The 22,331-nt window shown below is 40.2% G+C and overlaps 1 protein-coding gene across 1 annotated transcript; it reads left to right on the forward strand.

Annotated features, from left to right (window-relative positions):
- Positions 1 to 13,567: 13,567 nt before the first annotated feature.
- On the forward strand, positions 13,568 to 17,633 carry KLHL34 (kelch like family member 34). Its single transcript, XM_026674878.2, has one exon. It carries the CDS (start codon positions 15,286 to 15,288, stop codon positions 17,038 to 17,040), a length of 1,755 nt encoding a protein of 584 aa, XP_026530663.1. The 5' UTR covers positions 13,568 to 15,285; the 3' UTR covers positions 17,041 to 17,633.
- Positions 17,634 to 22,331: the final 4,698 nt, after the last annotated feature.

The following is a 22,331-nucleotide window of genomic DNA, read 5'->3' on the forward strand; positions in this document are numbered from 1 at the left end:
CCGGGGGAGGGGAAGAACCAGTTTGGTAGTTTGCTTGCAGACGCTTTCATTACCTGACTAGGTAACATCTGATGTTGTTACCTAGTCGGGTAATAAAACGCCTGCCAGCAAACCACCAAGTTCAGGGCGCCCTGCCCTGCCTCCTCAGCTCCATCCCTCAGGTGTCTCCCTCCCTCCCTCCCTCAGGTGTCTGCCTTGTTCCTCTCAGTCACTCTATCGCTCCTCCAGCAGCCCAAGAGCCGGGGGGAGCCTCGCCACAGCTTCCCGAGCGCCGCCCACTCTAGAGTCTCTGACTGTGCTCTCCCTCTTTTCCTTTCCATTTCTTGTTCAGCAAAAGCTGCTCGTGCTTTTGTTGCTTCACCCTTTGCACTGGCAATGGCAAGTGCATTACTGTTTGAAAGAATTAGAGACTTGAGACCTTGTCATGTATGAAGATGCCCGGCTCTGTGATATGGTTTCTTCTGGAGGTCGTAACTGTGTAGAGGCTGCTGTATGGCCATACACAGGTAGCGGCATTGGCAGAGTAGCAGGTCTCTGTATAGTCGTTACCCTGGAACCCACTTGCTGGGTAGCTGCTGTTTCACTGTTCTGTCCTCACTACACATTAGTCTGTGTGCAGCTCAACATGCAACTAAACCCACCTGTCCTCCAATAAAACAGACCGTGTGTGTGTAGATCTGAATGCTTTATTGAAAGAACAGGATATGGTGGAACTGGGGAAAATACGAATACATACAATGATAATGAAATACAAGATAGACAGTATTGAGTTACTGCTGAACATAACAATCAATAAATACAAGTACACATATTTTTTCAGACTATAAGATGCACCTTGGTTTAGAGGAGGAAAACAAAAAAAAATAGTTTTTTGCCTCCGTGCGTCCCGCTTTTGCCCTCCCCAGCCTCCAGAAGCACTCTACGGACCTGTTTTTGACCTCCCAAAACCTCCGTGCATCCCATTTTTGCCCTCTTTGGTGTCCAGAAGCATACTGCAGGCCTAAAATGTGCCTGTTTTTGGCCTCCCAAAGCCTCTAAGTGTTCCATCCCCCCCCCCCGCTGGCATCCAGAAGCACTCCAGAGGCCTCCATGGGTCCTGTTTTTGGTCTCTCCAATGCCAGGGAAGGCAAAAACGGGATCCACCAAGGCCTCCAGAGGCCAAAAATGGGTGCAGTTTTAGCCTGCAGAGTGCTTCTGGACACCAGGGAGGGCAAAAATGGGGTGCACACTTTAGAAGGCAAAAAATAGGTCCGTATTCACTGTATAAGATGTGCAGACATTTCCACCCACTTTTTTTTTTGGGGGGGGGGAGTGCATCTTATACTCCAAAAAACATAGTAATTTAAATCTCACCTGTGATGCTCTGTGTGTGGGATGTGGATTTGTCCTTAGATGACCATGTGTGACATATTAAGATGGATTCTTCTTTGTACTTCTGCCTTCTCCAAATGCTAAAGGAAATGGAGTCTGGTTTCCCAGGATTCACTTGTTTTGAAAGTGTGGGCTGATGGGTAATGGGCTGGGGTCAGCTTCAAACAATATACTTGATATTTGTCTCTCCAGCCACTAAATGGGGCTAGTGAGCAACGACGGTATTTAAAAGTTACATGTTGGGGCATGACAACCTCAGAGTTCAAGAATTTATCACAAAAGACACATTAGCAAAAAAAAAAAAAAATCTTGATTCGTTATCAAGAAACCATTTCAGATTTTTTTTTTTTTTAAATCCTACTCTATTGAATGAATTCCAGTTTTGACTGAGAAAAATAAGCAACTGCTTGAGTTCTCAGCACAGGAGAAACACCTCTTTTCAAAGTATCGTAAGAAAGCTGAAGCAGATACATTAGTTTTCCTGGGCATTGGGATGGGTGCCTATGACAGTCAATTGGAGGGTGGAGAGTAAAAAGAGGTGATTCCCCGAGGGTTTTGTACTAACCTCTCCCACTCCAGTTGCTCAATATCTTCTCAATGGGTTGTATGTGGAAGAAAATTTCCAGGTTAACCTGATATAATTTTAAATAGGTGCATAATTTATTTTTTTTCTAGCATTTCAGGTACAGAGAAGACTACTAAAGCAAAAATTTACTTTTCTATATATGATCAGTTGCGCAGTCCTGATTACTGTCTTCACATTGGTCACCTTCTATTACATACCCATTCATTTGTTCATCTTCATTTTTAATAGTCAAGGTTGCTTAAGAGAATCAAAGCATTTGTTCCTTCTCTGTTCCCCCACTCTCCGCTTGGTTTAACTTAGTAAATAATGTATCCAGAGTTCACTTAGTTCTTTTAAATGTCACACAGCCATAGACACACATGTGACTTGGAAACTGCAGTAAGCTTTTCTCATGTCCAAATGATAACTCAATGACTCACTCTCTAAATTATACTGGTATTATATATTCCCATTCTCCTCTGAAAGTATAACGTGTTCCAACATAGAGCCGCAGCATTAACAAAGTTTTCCCCAAAATGGAAATAATATTCGCCACCTTGTACAGCCAAGAGACTCAATGTGTTTGCATGCTAGGAGTTTGAAAAGAACGCATGTTATAAAGCAGAGATTATGTCCTATTTAAGGTGTGCTTAACAGCTGATCCAGTAACCAAGGGCAAAAGTCAACACAACAAAATGATGGAACAGTTTAAGTTTCATTCACAGAATTCCAAGTAGAGGGTTGATCAACAGGAAAAATGTGATTTCAAAAGCAAAGTCCAAGAGCAGTCTAGGCATCAAGGTCGATAATCAGACTGTATCAGAAAAGAATCAGAAACAAGTTTTCTAACAGAATCCAAAGTCAGCCCAGGAATCAAAAGTGAGGATCAGTGACATGATAGAGTCAAGAATACCACAAGGTCAAGAGCTTTTAACAGAACATTTCTCTTACACTGACAATTCAGAAAGGGGGTCTTATAAGGTTAGCACAAGTGGGACTCTAATTATGCTCCAGCTGCCAGCTATCAATTGTTTCAAGAGAAATTATGACTTGCAAAACCTAACTTCTCAAGTCTATGGAGATTCTCAGTCATCCAGGTCATGTTTGTCCCAAAGGCGCTTTTCTTAAGAGGCAACTGGACTTTCTTGTTTTTCTTTGGATACATTTTGCTTCTCATCCTAGAAGCTTCTTCAGCTCTGACTGGATGGTGAGGAATGGAAGGATTTATATTCCTTGCAGATAGCTGGTCATTTGCATTCTCTTAGGCAGTTGTTGAGGCCACTTGGAGGTTTATCTGCATCCTCAGGGTCACCTGAGTAGTGCAAATGGGTGTGGAACTTTCCTGGAGGTGCCGAAAGGACAGTGTTGTAGACTGGAGATAGATTATGTTATTTCCCTCCGCATCTGTTGAGAGAGGGCTGTTCAATTTGGACATAGGTGCCCTCTTTGACCCCTTTCAAACCAATGATCCTCTCTGTCCAAAGTGTGGACTTTGCTGTCTTCAACAGAGCGGCCTTTGTCTTTTAAATGAAGATGGTCTAAATCTATTCTAGATGGCATGATCTTCTAAATAGCTGGACATAATTGAAACTGGAGATGAATAATATCTGAAGAAACACTGATTGTCCACTTATTCTACAGAGATACATTGTAAATTGTATTACCAATTTTGTCTCCCAAAATACCCAATTTTGAGCCCATATCAAACAAGGGCTTTCTGAAGTGTTGTTTTTGGGGGGGAGGGGGGAATAAATGTCAGCCAAAGTTTACAGTGCATTAAACCAATCTTGCAGTGGGATTGGGGATATGAAGATTTTCAGTGAATAAATTTAATGTGACTTATAACAAGCAACAATGATCAGAGGAAGCAATATATATAGAAATGGTACAATTTCAATTGCATGGTAGGGCCAACATTTTGTCTCTTATACTCACTCTACAAACACCTTTATCTGAATGAAAGAGACCCATTTGAATGTTAAACTGAACTATGTTACTTTCAATCTATTCTTCTAAGCTAGCCAGACATGTTTAATTTTATTTTCATCTTTTCACATATTAGCTCTTTCATCCAATATGATGTCTTCCATAAGCATTCTCTCCTTCCATAAGCATTCTCTCCACAAAAACAGTGAAGAGTATAGGACGCAGGACTAATCTTTGTGGACATCTCCTCCAAACTCCTACTTAGCATGATGAAGAATGACTTTGAGCATGCTCTGAGGCAGCTAGGTATACTCTTAATTGACAGACCATCTAGACTACACTTAAGAGTGTCCTGAGGTTCTTTGTCAAATACTGTAGTTTGCTCTCAGAATCTGTTAGGAAAATTACCCAGTCAAATATAAGGTAAGATTAGTATTTTTTAGTATTTATTTGATTTGTCAATCGCTTACAAGATACAGGTATAAGAATAAACATATTTTTGAATACATGAGATAGATACTTATAAGAAAAATAAAAAAAACAATAGGACAGGGACGGTAGGCACGATTGGTGCGCTTATGCACGCCCCCTACAGGCCTCTTAGGAAGGGGATGAGGAATAGTAGACAGTCTAAAGTTAAAGTTTTTGGGGTTTGGGGAAGAAATCACAGAGTCAGGTAGAGTATTCCAGACATTGACCACTCTGTTGCTGAAGTTGTATTTCCTGCAATCAAGTTTGGTGCGGTTAACCTTGAGTTTGTATCTATTGTTTGCTCTTGTATTGTTATGATTGAAGCTGAAGTATTCATTTGCAGGTAGGACATTGCAATGTATGATTTTATATACTATATTTAGATTGGACCGGAGGCGGTGTAGTTCTAGATTTTCTAGGTCTAGAGTTTCAAGTCTGGTGGCATAAGGTATTCTGCAATGAGTAGAGAAGCGGAGAACTCTTCTTGTGAAATATTTCTGGACTTTTTCAATTCTGTTAATATCAGATACATGATATAACTATGCCGCCTCCTTTGGGGGGAATCCTCTGATGAATCCTCTTTTGGGGTTCTCCCAAAGGATCCACCCCAAAGGAGGATTCATCAGAGGATTCATCCCAAAGGAGGGGAGTGCATTTAAGGGGGTAAATCCTCCTTTGGGGTGGATCCTTTGGGAGAACCCCAAAGGAGGATTCATCAGAGGATTCCCCCCAAAAGAGGGGAGTGCATTTAAGAGGGGGAATCCTCCTTTGGGGTGGATCCTTTGGGAGAACCCCAAAGGAGGATTCATCAGAGGATTCAGCCCAAAGGAGGGGAGTGCATTTAAGGGGGTGAATCCTCCTTTGGGTGGATCCTTTGGGAGAACCCCAAAGGAGGATTCATCAGAAGATTCACCCTGTTGAGGTAATTCCCCATTAGGAGAATGAGCACACACAGGGAGACGTAGTGAGAGTAGTGAAGAATAACACACAACTAGCACACAGCTACACTGTACAGTAAAATGTAGGTTTTTACTTCCAATAAACGTTTAAGCAAAGTCCAAACAAGCAGTCCAAGTCACTCACAGTTAAAGCAGTCAGTTTTCAGTCCAGGGATAATCCAAATAACAAAGTCCAGTATCAAAAACAGTCCAGTAACAGACTTACATCAAATCTAAAACTAACGATGATCAGTAAACAGTCAATGCAGGAACGACAACACTCTCCCGAAAAGGACAGGAACTAAACAACCCAGGTTTCTGGCTCCATCTTATGGCCATTTGAGGAACCACACCCAATTACAGTTTTAGCATTGTCTTAAAGAGACAGTATTAAAATGTCTATCCTGGTTTTTATATTTTCCAACCCAACTATTAGGTGATTTACATTCCTAACACACCCCAAGGAGGGGAGTGCATTTAAGGGGGTGAATCCTCCTTTGGGGTGGATCCTTTGGGAGAATCCTCTGGGAAGCTTGGTGCTAAAGGTCTGTAGGATGATTCCTTTTCTCTTCTGTTTGGATTGCCTCTGCTCGAAGGGCAAAGTGGATAGATGGTTCCCTTTTTAAAACTACCAGGAGGGATGGGGAGGAAGCTGCCTGGCCAGTCTGTATTCTTAGGGAACTGATGGAGGGAATGAGAGTAAAGAAAACTTAAAGAGTGGGGGAAGGTGCACTGCGGGGTTTCGGGTGGCTGGAGCAAAAGGAGAGCGCCTGACCATACAAGCGACGAGACCATGACCCGAAGCTCTGGGGTGGGAAGCAAAGCGAGGTGTGGGGAGGAGAGGAGAGAAATGATCGCATCACCCTCCCTCCGCCACTTCCACCCATCCAACCCCAAAAGACTCACCGACTTGCAGGACCTTGTTGACACAGCTGCTGTCAATCAAAGCGATGCCCCTGCGGGAGGGCAGGTGGTTCTTGTTGGCAGCAGGGTCTGTCTCACTGCTGCTCCTGTTGTTGGAGACAGTGCTGGTGAGAGAGGCGCCAGCGCCAGCAGGAACCGTGGAAGCTATGGCTTCCCCGCCCGTCCACCTAGCTCAGGTATTGGAAACCCATGGCTCTGGAGCCACATGCGGCTCTTTCAGCCCTCTGCTGCGACTTCCTGTTGGCTCATCCCACCACTTCCTGTTAGCAAATCCCATGCCCCAACCCTCGCAGTCACTCTTCATCTGGCTTGAGAAAGTAACGGCAACGGTGGGGGATGGAGACTCGCTCCATATTCTAGAGCAGGAGCAAAGCAGGTACTTGCCTTTGCATGGCAAATTGAATTGGCTTTCCAGAGCTTGCCGTTGGCTACTTTGGTCCTTTTCTTGGAAATGGTGGGGGTAAAACCATGAGCAGTATGAAACAATATTGAGTCATCTTCTTGTCCTGACCCAAACTTTCTGGCCACGTTCACTTTTTACGTACATTATTTAATATATTTTCATGGAATAACCCATTTTAAAAACATGGGGGGGGGGGATAAGGAAATTAAGAATCCTGTATTTAGATTGCCATTTATATAAGTAAGATGCTCTAGCCACAAAGTAATCATCAGATCAGTTTTAAACAAAGGCACTGTTTTCACTGTTTTCAAGGAGAGTAAGGGACCTTCAGAAGCAATATCATTTTTTGACTACAATGTTGATTAAATACAATATGAACTTTAGGTGGCTGATACATGAAGGAATATTAGTTATTTGGCAAAAAAAGACATAGATTGGATTATATTGGACAAAGCAATAGAATTTCATGATCACCACTTTAACATGGAAGAGGAACAAGAAATGAGAGGAGAAATAGTGCATAAAGGCCATACAAATGAAGCAATGCAAGAAGAAATAAAGATGCTATCAGTTAATATAAACGAACTGAATTCCCTTATGAAAAGAAAAAAAGTTTTTAAGTGCTATAGTTAATTTATCCATTTCTGCACAATCACATATTTTCTGGATGACCATTTGTTCTGTAGGTGTATAGGGTGATTTCCAACACTGGGCGAACGCTGATCTGGCCGCAGTTAGGATATGAATTGTTACATATTTCATCTTTTTGGGTAAATGTTTATCGGAGATCCCTAGTAGGAAGAACTCTGGTTTGTATTCGATTTGTTCTTTGGTTATCTCCTCCAACCATTTTCTGATTTTTTGCCAATATTTCTGGGTTTCTTTGCAAGACCACCACATATGAAAGTAGGTTCCTTCTATGCTTTTACATTTCCAGCATTTTGGACTCGTGTTTGGGTTCATTTTCGCCAACCTCGAAGGGGGCAAGTGCCATCTATAAAACATTTTGTATGTATTTTCTTTATATGCTGCCGATTTTATAATCTTAATATTTCTGTTCCAAATCTTTTCCCATTCTGATAATGTAATACTTCTTCCGACATTCCTGCTCCAGGCTATCATGTTTCCTTTGACTATCTCTTGTTCTAATTCTACTTCCAGTAAGTATTTATAGAATTTGGATATGTTCTTTTTGTTTGATCCTAGTAAAATTTTATCTAAATACTGCAGTTTGTTATAAATTCCAAAGTCTTTTATATCTTGTTTGTATCTGCTATGGATTTGTATATATAACCACTGATCAATTTTAAATCCCTGTTCCTGTAATTCTTGTCGAGTTTTTAATTTTCCTTGCGGATCTAATAGATCTTTATATTTAATCATTTTTGTTATGTCCAAATTATTGGGGTGTACCATTGCCTCCATTGTTGATAGCCAGATCGGAATTTTTAGATAGTGTTTTTTGCATATTTTTTCCAATTAATTAATAATGAGTCCCTAATGAGGTGTCTATGAAAGTAAGACTGCTTGGGTTTCCTCACTTCCCATAAGAAGGCATGCCACCCTCTCTGGAGGTCATGCCCTTCTAATGCTAAAATTCTTTTGTTAAGTAAGTTCACCCAATCTTTTAACCATAATAGGATAGCTGCCGAATAATATAATTCCCAATTTGGAAGGGCTAGACCCCCTCTACTTTTCGCATCTTGTAAGGCCTTTACATTGATCCTAGGTTTTTTCCCCTGCCAAATAAATTTAAGTGTGATCTTATTTAATTCTTCAAAAAAAAATGTTTGGCAACTTAATTGGGATTGTCTGGAATAAATAAAGAAATTTTGGTAATATGTTCATTTTAATCCTGTATTTAGATTGCCATTTATATAAGTAAGATGCTCTAGCCACAAAGTAATCATCAGATCTGTTTTAAACAAAGGCACTGTTTTCACTGTTTTCAAGGAGAGTAAGGGACCTTCAGAAGCAATATCATTTTTTGACTACAATGTTGATTAAATACAATATGAACTTTAGGTGGCTGATACATGAAGGAATATTAGTTATTTGGCAAAAAAAGACATAGATTGGATTATATTGGACAAAGCAATATAATTTCATGATCACCATTTTAACATGGAAGAGGAACAAGAAATGAGAGGAGAAATAGTGCATAAAGGCCATACAAGTGAAGCAATGCAAGAAGAAATAAAGATGCTATCAGTTAATATAAATGAACTGAATTCCCTTATGAAAAGAAAAAAAGTATTTACAAATCTACAAAGATTAAGATTAGACATAATATTACTTCATGAAATACATGTTAAAACCATCATAATAAATTATTGGAGTATCCTAAATTGGGAAAATTATTCTGCTTGCTATTGCAACAAAAAAGAAGAGGGGTGGCATTATATATCAAAGAAACAATAAGTGCCAATCAAATTTTTAAAGATGAAGAAGGGAGAATTTTGATGGTGGAAGTGACCTTAAACCAAAAACAGATACTCTTAGTTGCTATCTATGCACCAAACAATGGACAAGAATACAAGATGCATTGAGCTTGTCAATGCTAGGGGTATATAATGAAGTTTTATTAGAAGCCAAGGTACCACATACATGGACAGAAACTAATATTACTTTAATCCTAAAAGAAGACTCAGACTTAACACAAAAAAAGAATTACAAATAATTACAAAATATTTGCTTCAATAATTTCTGAAAGATTAAAAAGATTTTTGATCAAATTTATATATCCTGATCAAAATGGGTTTTTACCTAAAAGGCAAATTAGAAACAATGTGAGAATAATTTTAGATACACGGAAGTATTATGAAGTACATAGTAAAAAACAACTAGCATTAATCTTTTTGGATGCTCAGAAAGCATTTGATAATGTAAATTGGCAATTTATGTTGCAACAATTAAAATGCATGGATTTTGGCAAAACATCTATAAATATGATTAAGATGATTTACATACACCAGACAGCTAAATTATAGTGAATGGAGATGTGCCAGAAAAATTTTACATTAAAAAAAGGCATGAGACAAGGATTGATAGGGAAAATTGAGGAATATGGAGAAGTTGCAGGATTGAAAATAAACAAAGAAAAAACTAAAATAATAGGAATAAATCTTACAAACAGAGAAAGGAACTGACAGAGAAAATAGATCTTCAGATAGTAAAGAAAATAAAATATTTAACATCTATTTAACAGCAAGATGTGCAACAATTAAACGTGATAATTATACAAAATTAATGCAACATAGTAAGTCAGATTTGGAGAAATGGAAGAATTTACAACTATCAATGATAGGGAGAATAGCTACCATAAAAATGAATATATTACCGAAGTTACTTTTTTTACTTCAAACAACACCAATAAAACTAGAGAATTTTTTTTAAAGAATTAAATAAAACAAGGTATATCTAGCAAGGAAAAAAAGCAAGAATAAAATTGAAAATGTTTCAGGAGTCTAAAGGCAATGGGGGCTTTGGGCTACCAGATTGGAAGCTATATTATCAAGCATCTGTACTTACATGGGTAAAAGAATGGGTAAATTTGAGGCATAGAAGACTATTATTATTATTTGAGGGACACGGTCTTCAATGAGGATGACATGCTTTTCTAGGGTGTGAAAGGAGTACTATATATAGATATTTTCAAAGACATTATGTGATAAATGCTTTATTTTTGGTATGGGAAAAAAAATCAAACTACAAAATTATATGAAAATACCAGCCTGGCTTTCTATAATGAAATCATTGATACATCCAAATCTTATTAACTTAGAAAAAATTATATTTTATAAAGATATTTTAAATGAAAATGGTGAATTTAAAACTAGACAGGAATTACAAAACCAAGGGGTGGACTTAGCTTTGTGGCCACACCTGCAAGTACAATCGAGAAAGGAGAAAGATGTGAAAACATGGGGTTTTTATAAAGAACCAACAGCACTTCACAAGATGTTATTAGGGACAGATGAAAAACTGATTTAAAAAATATATAATTATTTATTAAGCTTTAAAATGGAAAATGAACAAGTTAAAGAAACAATGACAGTATGGGCAAAAAACTACAGAATTAGACAAATGTCAAAAACTTTGGGATAGGAACTACAAACTGATAATGGCTACTGCATTTAAGGAAAATCTCTATAAAATGTTTTATAGATGGACTTGCCACTAGCAAGACTAGCAAAAATCTTTAACAACATGTCCACCAAATGTTGGAAGTGTAATCAGACCCCATGTACTTACTATCATATGTGGTGAACATTTATGAAAGCAGGAAAATATAGGACGAAAATACATACAATAAAAATAAATATATACATTGTTGGAAAAGATGATTAAGCAGCATATAGATTTGAAACCAGAAATATTTTTGTTAGGTATAATACCGGAAAGCTATGATAAAGAGACTATATACTTAATATTACATGTACTGACTTCAGTGAGAATTGTATTTGCACAATATTGGGAAAATGAGAACACTCCATTAGATAAAGATATAATTAGGAAAATATTGGACTGTGCAGAGATGGGTAGATTGACATTGAAAATAAAAGATAAAGGAGATACAGAATATTATTTAACATGGAATAGATTTTAAGGAGAGTTATTAGATAAGAGGTAGAAATTAGATGAAGAAATACTATTGCTATGTATAAATTAAACATAAACATGGTTTAAAACTATAAGTATGCCAATATAATCAATAAGATTATAAATAAGCTAACATAAGTATAAGTTTGGTCAAAATCATCCTGTTGTACTACTACTATTGTTATTAGCATATATGTTACTATTTCTTTTTTTCCCCTCTTTTCTTTTATAAAGTGATATGCCCAGATAATACACTGTATTCAAAATGTTTATATATAAATTTTAAAAAAACTTGGACTACAAAAAAAAATAAAATCGAAAAAAGTGGGGTAGATAGCATCACCACCAGATGGATTCATAACTGGCTGACAAACCATACTCAATGAGTCGTCCTTAATGGGTCTACATCTACATGGAGGGAAGTAAGCAGTGGGGTACCACAAGGTTCCGTCTTAGGCCCAGTACTTTTCAATATCTTCCTAAATGACTTACATGAGGGAGTAGAAGGGGAATTTACCAAATTTGCAGATGATACTAAGCTGGCAGGAATAGCTAACACCATAGATCTGGGGGTCCGCAACCTTAAACACTCAAAGAGCAATTTGAATCCATTTCCCACAGAAAAGAAAACACCAAGAGCCACATAACCCTTTTGACATCTAGCATATCATTTTTTACCTTTATGCTATTATAAAAAAACTATAGTGTGTTTCATTTATGAAATCAATGAACTGCTATAGAGAAAACAATTTTTTATTTCTGCATGCAACAACATTTTTAACTCCCCCCCAAAAAATGCTGGGTTGAAGATTACTTTCAAATAAAATACTCAATGTCGATTTGAGTCCTCCTCAAAAGTTTATGAAAGTTCTCTCTCTCTCTCTCTCTCTCTGACTTTCTGTCTCTCTCTCTCTATGTGTGTATATGTGTGTGTGTGTGTGTGTGTGTGTGTGTGTGTGTGTCTGTTATTCTTCGGCTCCTCATCTCTAGCTGGGTCTTGCTGCCTAACAGACTGCAGCAGGAAATGATGGGTGGCTACTTCCAGCCCTTGTTGGTGCTGGACATGCCTCAGTCACTCAGGGAGATGCGTAACCTGCTCTCTGCCCCAAGACATTGGCCTGACCTGTTCCATGGCCAACACCACTGTCGTATTGTGGCTTTGTGCTGTAATGGGCTTCAGGAGGAGGAGAGAACCCATCTCTCCAATTGTGAAACACGCTAAATTTTACTGTGCTGTACAAGGCACTGCAAGAGGAGCAGGCAGGCCATGGAGGTGGCAACAGCAGCAGTGTCAGTCGTGGCCGGGTCAGGCCAGTGTTTTGGGGTGGAGAGCAGGTCACGCATCTGCCCGAGTGACCGAGGCACACCAAGTACCAACAAGAGCCAGAAGAAGCATCCATGAGACCCAGCAAGAGATGAGGCCATGGAGAATCACCCAGGCCACTTCTCTCCACTGCAGTGCTTCCCGGATATGGCTTACAGCTCCAACCCACAGCCCTGGAGCTGCAACAGAGGGATGAAAGAGCCACATGCAGCTCCAGAGCCATGGGTTGCTAACCCCTGCCCTAGATGATAGCCTCAAGTTCCAGATGAATCTTGACAGACTTGAACACTGGACCCTATCTAACAAAATGAAATTCAATGTAGAGAACAGTAAAGTCTTACACTTAGGTAAGAAAAAATAAAAGTACACATATAGACTGCGTGAATCCAGGCTTAATAGCAGTAACTGTAACAGGAATCTTGGAGTCTTAGTGGACAATCGGTTAAATATGAGCCAGCAGTGTGTGGTGGCAGCCATAAAAGCTGATGCAATCCTAAGTTGCACCAACAAAGGGATACAATCAAGATCCAGTGAGGTACTAATACCACTCTATAAAGCCTTAGTAAGACCACACCTAGAATATTGCATACAGCTTTGGTCACCACACTATAAAAAAGATATTGAAACTCTAGAAAAAGTGCAGAGAAGAGCAACCAAGACGATTAGGGCAATTCAAAAACATATGAAGAACAGTTACAAGACCAGGGTAGAGATGATAGCAGTGTTCCAATATTTGAGGGGCTGTCACAGAGAGGCATTTTCCAAGGCACCCAAAGTCCAGACAAGGAATAATGGATGGAAACTGATCAAGGAGAAATTCAATCTAGAAATAAGGAGAAATTTTCTGACAGTGAGAACAATCAACCAATGGAACAACTTGCCTTCGGAAGTTGTGGGAACTTCATCATTGGAGGCTTTCAAGAAGAGATTGGATTGCCATTTGTTAGAAATAGTGTAGGGTCTCCTGCTTGGGTGGAGGGTTGGATTAAATGACCTACAAGGTCCCTTCCAACTCTGTTAATCTGTTAAAATTGAAGAATGCAAAAAAGGAGGAAAGTTGGCTATATTGATATATATGATGAACCTGTTAAAAATATTATTCATGCTTATGATTGGAAATAGGATTCTCTCAGGAAATTTGAATGGCTTGTACAATCAGCTGAATTACTTCATAATCTAAATATCTGGCACATACAACATAATCAATCATCATGAAAATTTTCCACTGTATCAAATGGTGAGATTTACCAGTAAGACGGAGTAGAGTTCTCTATTCAGAACTTCGTGCCTGCAAAGAATCATGCCTCAGAATTGTGTGAGCTTTCCTATTTCTAGACTAGCATTTATTACTCGGAATGAATAATTATGAAAGCAAATTAAGTCAATTGATCCAAGGATTCTCAGACTCAAGCAAATCATTTCAATGTGGATGTGCAAGTGCTATTTTACTTTTTTCAGTGGTTGGATTTTCTAAGCCCTGGATAGTAATAGCACTAGCACTTAGACTTATATACCTCTTCACAGTACTTTACAGCTCTAAGAGGTTTCACCAGCGTATTATCCCCAACAATCTGGTTCCTCACTTTACTGTCCTCGGAAGGATGGAAGGCTGACACTATCTTGATCCGCTCAGAATCAAATTCCTGGAGTGAGCCTTGCAGTACTGAATTCTAATCACTGCGCCATCATGAATATTTAGAAAAGCCACTAATCTCTAGTTATTTATGTCATCTGGCTACTTTTGCTTTTCCATTCATATTCCTACTGTGAGAGAAAAACTTCAAATTCAATCCATTAGTAACCTCTTGAAACTCAACTATAAACATTTTAGTTGGGAGGATAGCTTTAGGTATAATTTTGTCACTCCTTCAAAGAACTATTTGCTCTTGTGATTTGCATCCAAGTCACTCACTGTCAGATGCTATAAACTGCACTCCTGCAAAAATTACTGCTTTATCCTGCCTCATTCACTCACTCTCTCCCTCCCATCTGAATGCTCTTAGTTCAGCACTTGGACAGTTATGATAACAGGCAGTGTTTGCAGTCTATTCTGGTCACTGTGAGTTATGGTGATATCATATAAGCTGAAGGGCTCTAAAATGTATGACAAATTAAACCTCTGAGTAATTGTGGTATTTTGTTACCTTTTTACTCCCAGGGTAAAGATTTACATGTTCACAAAGTCTTCCTGCTCTTATCAATAGGTGCCAATTTGATTTTCAGTGGAGACTTCCTTCAAACAAGATCACCATACTTGGCTTGTTGCCTCATGGGAATAAGAGCTAAAGTTGTCTAAGAGTGAAATAGAGACCTCAGGCAAAAGGGACAGCAAAACATAACCTTCCTACTTTCAAATGCTTCCTGATGCACCGGCAAGCCTAGAAGTTCTATTTATTCATCTCCAAGAGAAAGAAAAGCCTGGAGAGGTATCTGAGCTGATGAGAAGCTTCACTTAATGCCACCTAACTCTCAAATTGGTCATCTGAGACTGGCTTAAAAAGAGCTCTTACATTTTGTGGATCAACTCTTTTAAAAGGAAATAGAGGTGAGAGAAATACACGTTGAAGGATGATACTAGAATCCGCTTTATGAAATGAATGCATGAAATAACAACGGATGATAAATTGGAGAAATGTAAAATTAGTATGTGAGCTGTCTGTCATCAGGAGAAGATAGCTTTTTTTAAAACTTGAACTTTGCACATTTCCCTCCTTCTTTCATCATTGGCAAAAAGAGCTTTAGGAGCATTTTGTGCTGCACAATGACTTATTTCTTGTCTTACTGCAAAAGACACTGCAGTGCTGTATTGTCTCAATACCAAACTCTCCGAAAGGAAGGTTTGCTCTGTGACATTCTGTTAAAAGTAAAAGAAAATGAATTTCCGGCACACAAGTCTTTGTTAGCCTGTTCCAGTGATTACTTCAAGGCCATGTTCAAGAGTTATACCAAAGAATCGAAGGCTGCTGTTGTTCATCTGCAAGTCATCTCGGCCATTGGGTTGCAACATGTTCTGGATTTCATTTATACATCCTGGCTGCCTTTGTCTTTTACCACCTTGGAAGATACCTTAGAAGCTGCCACCTACTTACAAGTACCTGAGGCAATCTGTTTATGCAGCCAATACTTGGCTAACAGTCTCAATCTGGAGAACTGCTGTTTTTCAGCCAATATTGCGACAAAATTTTATCTTCCAGATGCTGTATCTGCAGCAGAAAAATATCTTATTATTAATCTCTGGAAACTACTAGACCTGGATTTTTCAGGTCTGCTGGAACTAAATTTCTGGTCTTTGAAGGCAGTAGTAGAATCTCCTGATGTACTTATGGTGAGAGAATCTAATTTGTTAGATCTATTATTAAAGTGGTTAGCATATGATAAATTGAGGCTCATCTATACTTCTAATCTTTTGGAACATGTAAGATACAGTCTCATTCCTATGGAAGATCTGAGAAATATCTACACTCAGTCAGAAGTGCCTTTAACGACTCCTGTAAAATGTTTAATTAGAAAAGCAATAAACTATCATTCACTTATTTATAAACAACCTATCTTGCAGGATAAATACAGCACTTTGAGAAACCAAAAGATACGGATTATCCTGCTCGGAGGTATGATTGCACATGAAGGGCTTGTCACAGAAGCGATGGCTTTTGATGTTTATAATCACAAATGGCAAAATTTAACACAGTTACCAAATAGGATACAAAATCATTGTGTATGTACTATTGGAAACTTTCTATATGTGCTTGGTGGAGAAATAGAAGATATGCAAAGTGATCCTAAAAGTCCTATCATGAAAGTTACAAATAAAGTCCATCGCTATGATCCAAGATTTAATAAGTGGATACAAATTACTGGTATGCTGGAAAAAAGGTGTCAATTTTCTTGCTGTATCTTAGAGAATGCAATTGTTGCAATAGGTGGACAAACTGAAGACAAAAAATTGCATTCATCTGTTGAAATCTATAACATTAGTGAAGACAGGTGGGCAAAACTTTATGATTTGCCATGCAAGGTACATGGCCACGCTGGTACTGTTTGTAAGAATACTATTTATATATCAGGGGGCAAATACATGGGTCAAAGTAACACAAGTAAGGATATGTATGCTTTGAGTAATTTTAAAGGGGAATGGAGAAAACAAGCCCCAATGAGCATTGCTCGGTTTGGGCATCAGATGGCCACAATCCGAGATTTGGTTTTTACATTTTTAGGTTTTTATGAACCATTTTCTGAAATTGAAAAATATGACCCTGACCAGAATCAATGGACCCGTTTAAGGCCATTAGTATATGATCGATATAGTTATGGCTTAGCAGTAGTGGAGGAAACAGCCATCCTTATTGGAGGGAAGAAATGGCAAGATTCTCAGGAAATTCCAACTCAGGATGTTGTAGGTTATGATATTGATAATGACTGTTGGGAAGAAATCTGCAAAATTCCTTTGCCTTGGTATGGATTGCAGTGTGGAGTGCTAGAACTTTCTGAATTACAAGAAAAAGATATTCAACAGTAAAAGAGACCAAATATTGAGATTATACCTCATTGAACTAGGAAAACAAGGATAATGGAAGGATACAGCATGCATTATTAGGGATTATCCGCCTTGTGATAGGCTGTGGCGTGGGCCCGCAGGGCCATCCTGGAGATGGCAAGGGACCAGCCCGCTGCTCTTGGCCTGGCCATACCCACTCAGTCGGCTACAATGACCAGGCCACATCCACCCTGGCCCCACAAGGGCAAATGAACCCCTGATGTGGACTGTGATGGGATGGAGTGACACCCCTGATTTATATGGTTAAACATAGATATGTTACTGATTAAAACAGCAAGGTAGCATGTATGAAATTGTATTTTTGTTGCTGGAGAATTGATTAATCTAAGAAATGTAATGTCAAGATTTTCACTATGCTATAACTGGCTTGAAATAGGGGCAACATTGTTTTATGAAAAACAAGATGCATACTTCTAATTTTGCAATTTTGTGTGGTCTACATTGTTAAACAATGCTGGTTAATTCATAAGAATATCAAACAATACTTCCCTCATCTTTATTTAATCATGAAATGAACAAATAATTAAATATGATTGTAAGATCTGTAGTGATATCAGAGATTCTTAATTGTCTTCTTCGTCTATTTAAAAGTACAATTATTCTTTTCCTGATTTGCCAACTGTTCTTACTACAATCTAGTCTTGTCCAAGTGGCCACATAACATCAACATGTTCTCAAGACTATATAATTCATTATTTACATGCATAAATAGGCTGATCATCTCAGGAAAATGCTACTTTTCAACTATTATTGAAATGCTAGGTGGAATTACTTTGGAAAATGTAATTATAAAAACCATGTGAAAAAAACAAGTGAAAAATTTCACTCCCAAATATTCAGTTGTGCCCTCCTTTGGTTTCCATTTGGTAAAATTTATGGAGCAGGAAAAAGCCACAAGTATAAATAATTGTAAAAATGATGTTTGTTAAGCAAGGCAATATACTAAATATATACACAGTAGTGTCTAGAGCAGGGGTGGGCAAACTACGGCCCGCGGGCCACATCCGGCCCATTGGTCTGTCCAATGCGGCCCGCCCCTGAAAAACAATTGCTGCCATTGGTCTGTCCAATCCGGCCCGCCCCTGAAAAAAATCGCTGGGCGTGGCGTAATTGCCCTGTGCCGCGTGGCCCCCAAAGCTGCAAAACAGTGCGGAGCGATCTAGGGGTAGGAAAGAAAAGAAATTTGCAAAGGCCTCGGCTGGGAGTTTGAAATCACCTTCGAGTGCGACCTCTCCGAAGGTGAGTCCCCGCGATCCCCTTTTTTTTCCGGGGCTTCCAGGCTTAAACTTTGCAAAGGCAAAGCTTGCAGGCTGGAGCGTCTTCCCGCCGAGGAGCGGGAAGGGTTCCACCCGGCGGGCGGGGCGGGCTGCTTGGAGCCAGCTAAAGCTAGGCCGCTGCTGGTGGAGCTTTGCCCTGCCTTGGTGCCCCGTTTCCCGGCTCGGCGGTCCTGCTCGGGCAGCACTTTAAAAGCCTGCTCCCAGCACCCGAGGAACTTCCCAGCAACTTTCGGCTTCCTTTTAACTCGCGGGCGCTCGTGCCTGGCCCCGAGCCGCGCGGCAGAAGGAAGCCCGGCGGGCGGGCAGGCTTCTTGGAGGAGGCTCCGGGCTTCCCCTCTGCCAGGCGCGAGCGCCCGTGAGTTAAAACGAAGCTGAAAGTTGCTGGGAAGTTGCTCCATTTTCCAGGGCTTTGCAAAGGCAAAGTTTGCAGGCTGGAGCGTCTTCCGCCGAGGAGCAGGAAGGGTTCCGCCCGGCGGCGGGCGGGCTGCTTAAACTTTGCTCGGGCGGCACTTTAAAAGCCTGCTCCCAGCACCCGAACAACTTCCCAGCAACTTTCGGCTTCCTTTTAACTCGCGGGCGCTCGCGCCTGGCCCCGAGCCACGCGGCAGAGGGGAAGCCCGGCGGGCGGGTAGGCTGCTTGGAGGAGGCGACCCGGCGGGTGCTCCGGCAGCAGCAACAGGCAGTTTCGCCCGGGCGAAAGGTGTCCAGGTGTCCAGCTGGGGCTGTCAGGAGTTCCTACCGCTGGCGCAGCTCCGTGTGGCTCCAGTCCCGCGTTGCCTTGGGAAGGAAAAGGCAAAACCAGGAGCCGCTGAGCCTGAGCCTCCAGTGCCGCTGCTCCCGTTGCAAAGCACCGCCGCGGCTTTTCCTTTTTGCCTTTCCCTTCCCGAGGCAACGCGGGACTGGAGCCGCGCGGAGCCGCGCCGGCGGTAGCAACTCCTGACTCAGGGGGCCTCCGAGGGGGGGGAGGGAGGAGAAGGGGGGGAAGGGTGGGGGGGGGCGATTCCCAAAAAATCTTGTGCTGACCCGGCCCGTCTGTCAAATTTTAAAAGTCAATGCGGCCCCCGAGCCAAAAAGTTTGCCCACCCCTGGTCTAGAGGTATAGCTCTTGCATAGCTATGTTGTGTCCTATCGGATCATGCTGCTGGGAAAATATTTGTTACATACACATTAATAAAAGCTGCCCATGTATATATATTATGTATGATTCACTTTTGACTGCAAAGGGCATAAACAGATTAACAGATTACAGTAACAGAGTTGGAAGGAACCTTGTAGGTCATCTAGTCCAACTCTGCCCAAATAGGAGACCGTACACCATTTCTGACAGATGGCAGTCCAGGTCCTTCTTGAAAGCTTCCAGTGATGAAACTCCCACAACTTCTGAAGGCAAGCTGTTCCATTGGTTGATTGATCTCCCTGTCAACAAATTTCTCTGTCAACCCTGAAGCTAAGCTGACCTGACCGAGGCCATATTGAGGCTTCAGTGTTGCCACAGTGGACCTGAGGGATAGGGAGGGGGGAATAGAGATAGAGGGGGCTTATAGTCAAAACATAATACTTTCTTCTGGGAACCAAGGACATTCCTACAGGTAGCCAGGGAGAGGACGAGCGATGTTTGCCTGACGAATCAAGGACAGGACCTTGATTGGACCATGTGATTGACTGTTTGGAAAAAGAGGGGAACTTTTCTTTTTAATTGGGAATATTAAGAGTGCAGAGATGGATAGATTGACATTAAAAATAAAAGACAAAGGAGACACAGAATATTACTCAACATGGAATAGATTTTATGAGTGGTTAGAGATAAGAGGTTGAAATTTGATGAAGAAAGATTATTGCTATATATGAACTAAACATAGATGGTTTATAACTATAAGTATGCCAACATAATCAACAGGATGAAATAAGGTAACATAAAGATAAGTTTGGTTAAAATTATTCTGATGTACTATTACTACAGGTAAAACTCAAAAAATTAGAATATTGTGCAAAAGTTCATTTATTTCAATAATGCAACTTAAAAGGTGAAACTAATATATAAGATAGACTCATTACATGCAAAGCAAGATAGTTCAAGCCGTGATTTGTCATAATTATGATTATGGCTTACAGCCCATGAAAACCCCAAATCCACAATCTCAGAAAATTAGAATATTATATGCAATCAATAAAACAAGGATTGTACATAGAACAATATTGGTCCTCTGAAAAGTATAAGCATGCATATGTACTCAGTACTTGATTTGGGCCCCTTCTGCAGCAATTACTACCTCATTGCGGCATGGCATGGAAACTATTAGCCTGTGGCACTGCTGAGGTGGTATGGAAGACCAGGATGCTTCAATAGCGACCTTCAGCTCTTCTGCATTGTTTGGTCTCATGTCTCTCATCTTTCTCTTGGCAATGCCCCATAGATTCTCTATGGGGTTCAGGTCAGGCGAGCTTGCTGGCCAATCAAGCACAGTAATCCCACGGTCATTGAACCAGGTTTTGGTGCTTTTGGCAGTGTGGGCAGGGTGCCAAGTTCTGCTGGAAAATGAAGTCAGCATCCCCATAAAGCTTGTCTGCAGAAGGAAGCATGAAGTGCTCCAAAATCTCCTGGTAGACAGCTGCATTGACCCTGGACTTAATGAAGCACAGTGGACCAACACCAGCAGATGACATGGCTCCCCAAATTAATACAGACTGTGGAAACTTCACACTGGACTTCAAGCATCTTGCAGTGTGTGCCTCTCCATTCTTCCTCCAGACTCTGGGTCCTTGGTTTCCAAATGAGATGCAAAAGTTGCTCTCATCAGAAAAGAGGACTTTGGACCACTGAGCAACAGACCAGTTCTGTTTTTCTTTAGCCCAGGTAAGATGCTTCTGACATTGTTTGTTGTTCAGGAGCAGCTTGACAAAAGGAATACGACATTTGAAACCCATGTCCAGGATCCGTCTGTGTGTGGTGGCTCTTGATGCACCTCAGTCCACTCCTTGTGAAAGTCCCCAACACTTTTGAATGGCCTTTTCCTGACAATCCTTTCCAGGCTGCAGTCATCCTTGTGCTTGTGCACAAGTCATGCTTGTGCATCTTTTTCTTCCACACTTTTCCTTTCCACATAACTTTCTATTAATGTGCTTTGATACAGCACTTTGGGAACATCCAAGTTCTTTTGCAATTACCTGTTGAGGCTTTCCCTCCTTATGGAGAGTGTCAATGATGGTTTTCTGCACAACTGTCAGGTCAGCAGTCTTTCCCATGATTGTGATTTCTACTGAACCAGACTGAGAGACCATTTAAAGGCTCAGGAACCCTTTGTAGGTGTTACGGCTTAATTAGCTGATTAGAGTGGGACACTTTGAGCCTAGAATATTGAGCCTGTTCACAATATTCTAATTTTCTGAGATTGTGGATTTGGGGTTTTCATGAGCTGTAAGCCATAATCATCACAATTATGACAAATCACAGCTTGAACTATCTTGTTTTGCATGTAATGAGTCTATCTCATATAATAGTTTCACCTTTTAAGTTGCATTACTGAAATAAATGAACTTTTGCATGATATTCTAATTTTTCGAGTTTCACCTGTATTGTTATTAGTATATATGTTACTATTTTTTCCTTATTCTTTTGTAAATTATATTCCCTGACAATACACTGTATTCAAAATGTGAATACAATATATGAATAAATTTTTTTTAAAAGGATCCATCTGGATCTTGAGCCTATCATTTAGGGCAGGGGTCTTCAAACGTAACAGCTTTAAGACTTGTGGACTTCAACTTCCAGAATTCCTCCTCTAGTCATGTTCACTCAGGAATTCTGGGAGTTGAAGTCCACAAGTCTTAAACTTGCCGAGTTTGAAGACCCTTGATTTAGGGTGTTCGCTATTCCTGCCAACTTAGTATCATCTACAAATTTGGTAAGTTCCCCTTCTATTCCCTCTTCTAAATGATTTTTGAAGATATTGAAGAGTACTGGGCCTAAGATAG

This window comes from Notechis scutatus, chromosome 5 (genome assembly GCF_049901735.1).
Source record: "Notechis scutatus isolate UNSWTSFEM ecotype Mainland chromosome 5, rNotScu1.2, whole genome shotgun sequence".
NCBI lineage: Eukaryota > Metazoa > Chordata > Lepidosauria > Squamata > Elapidae > Notechis > Notechis scutatus.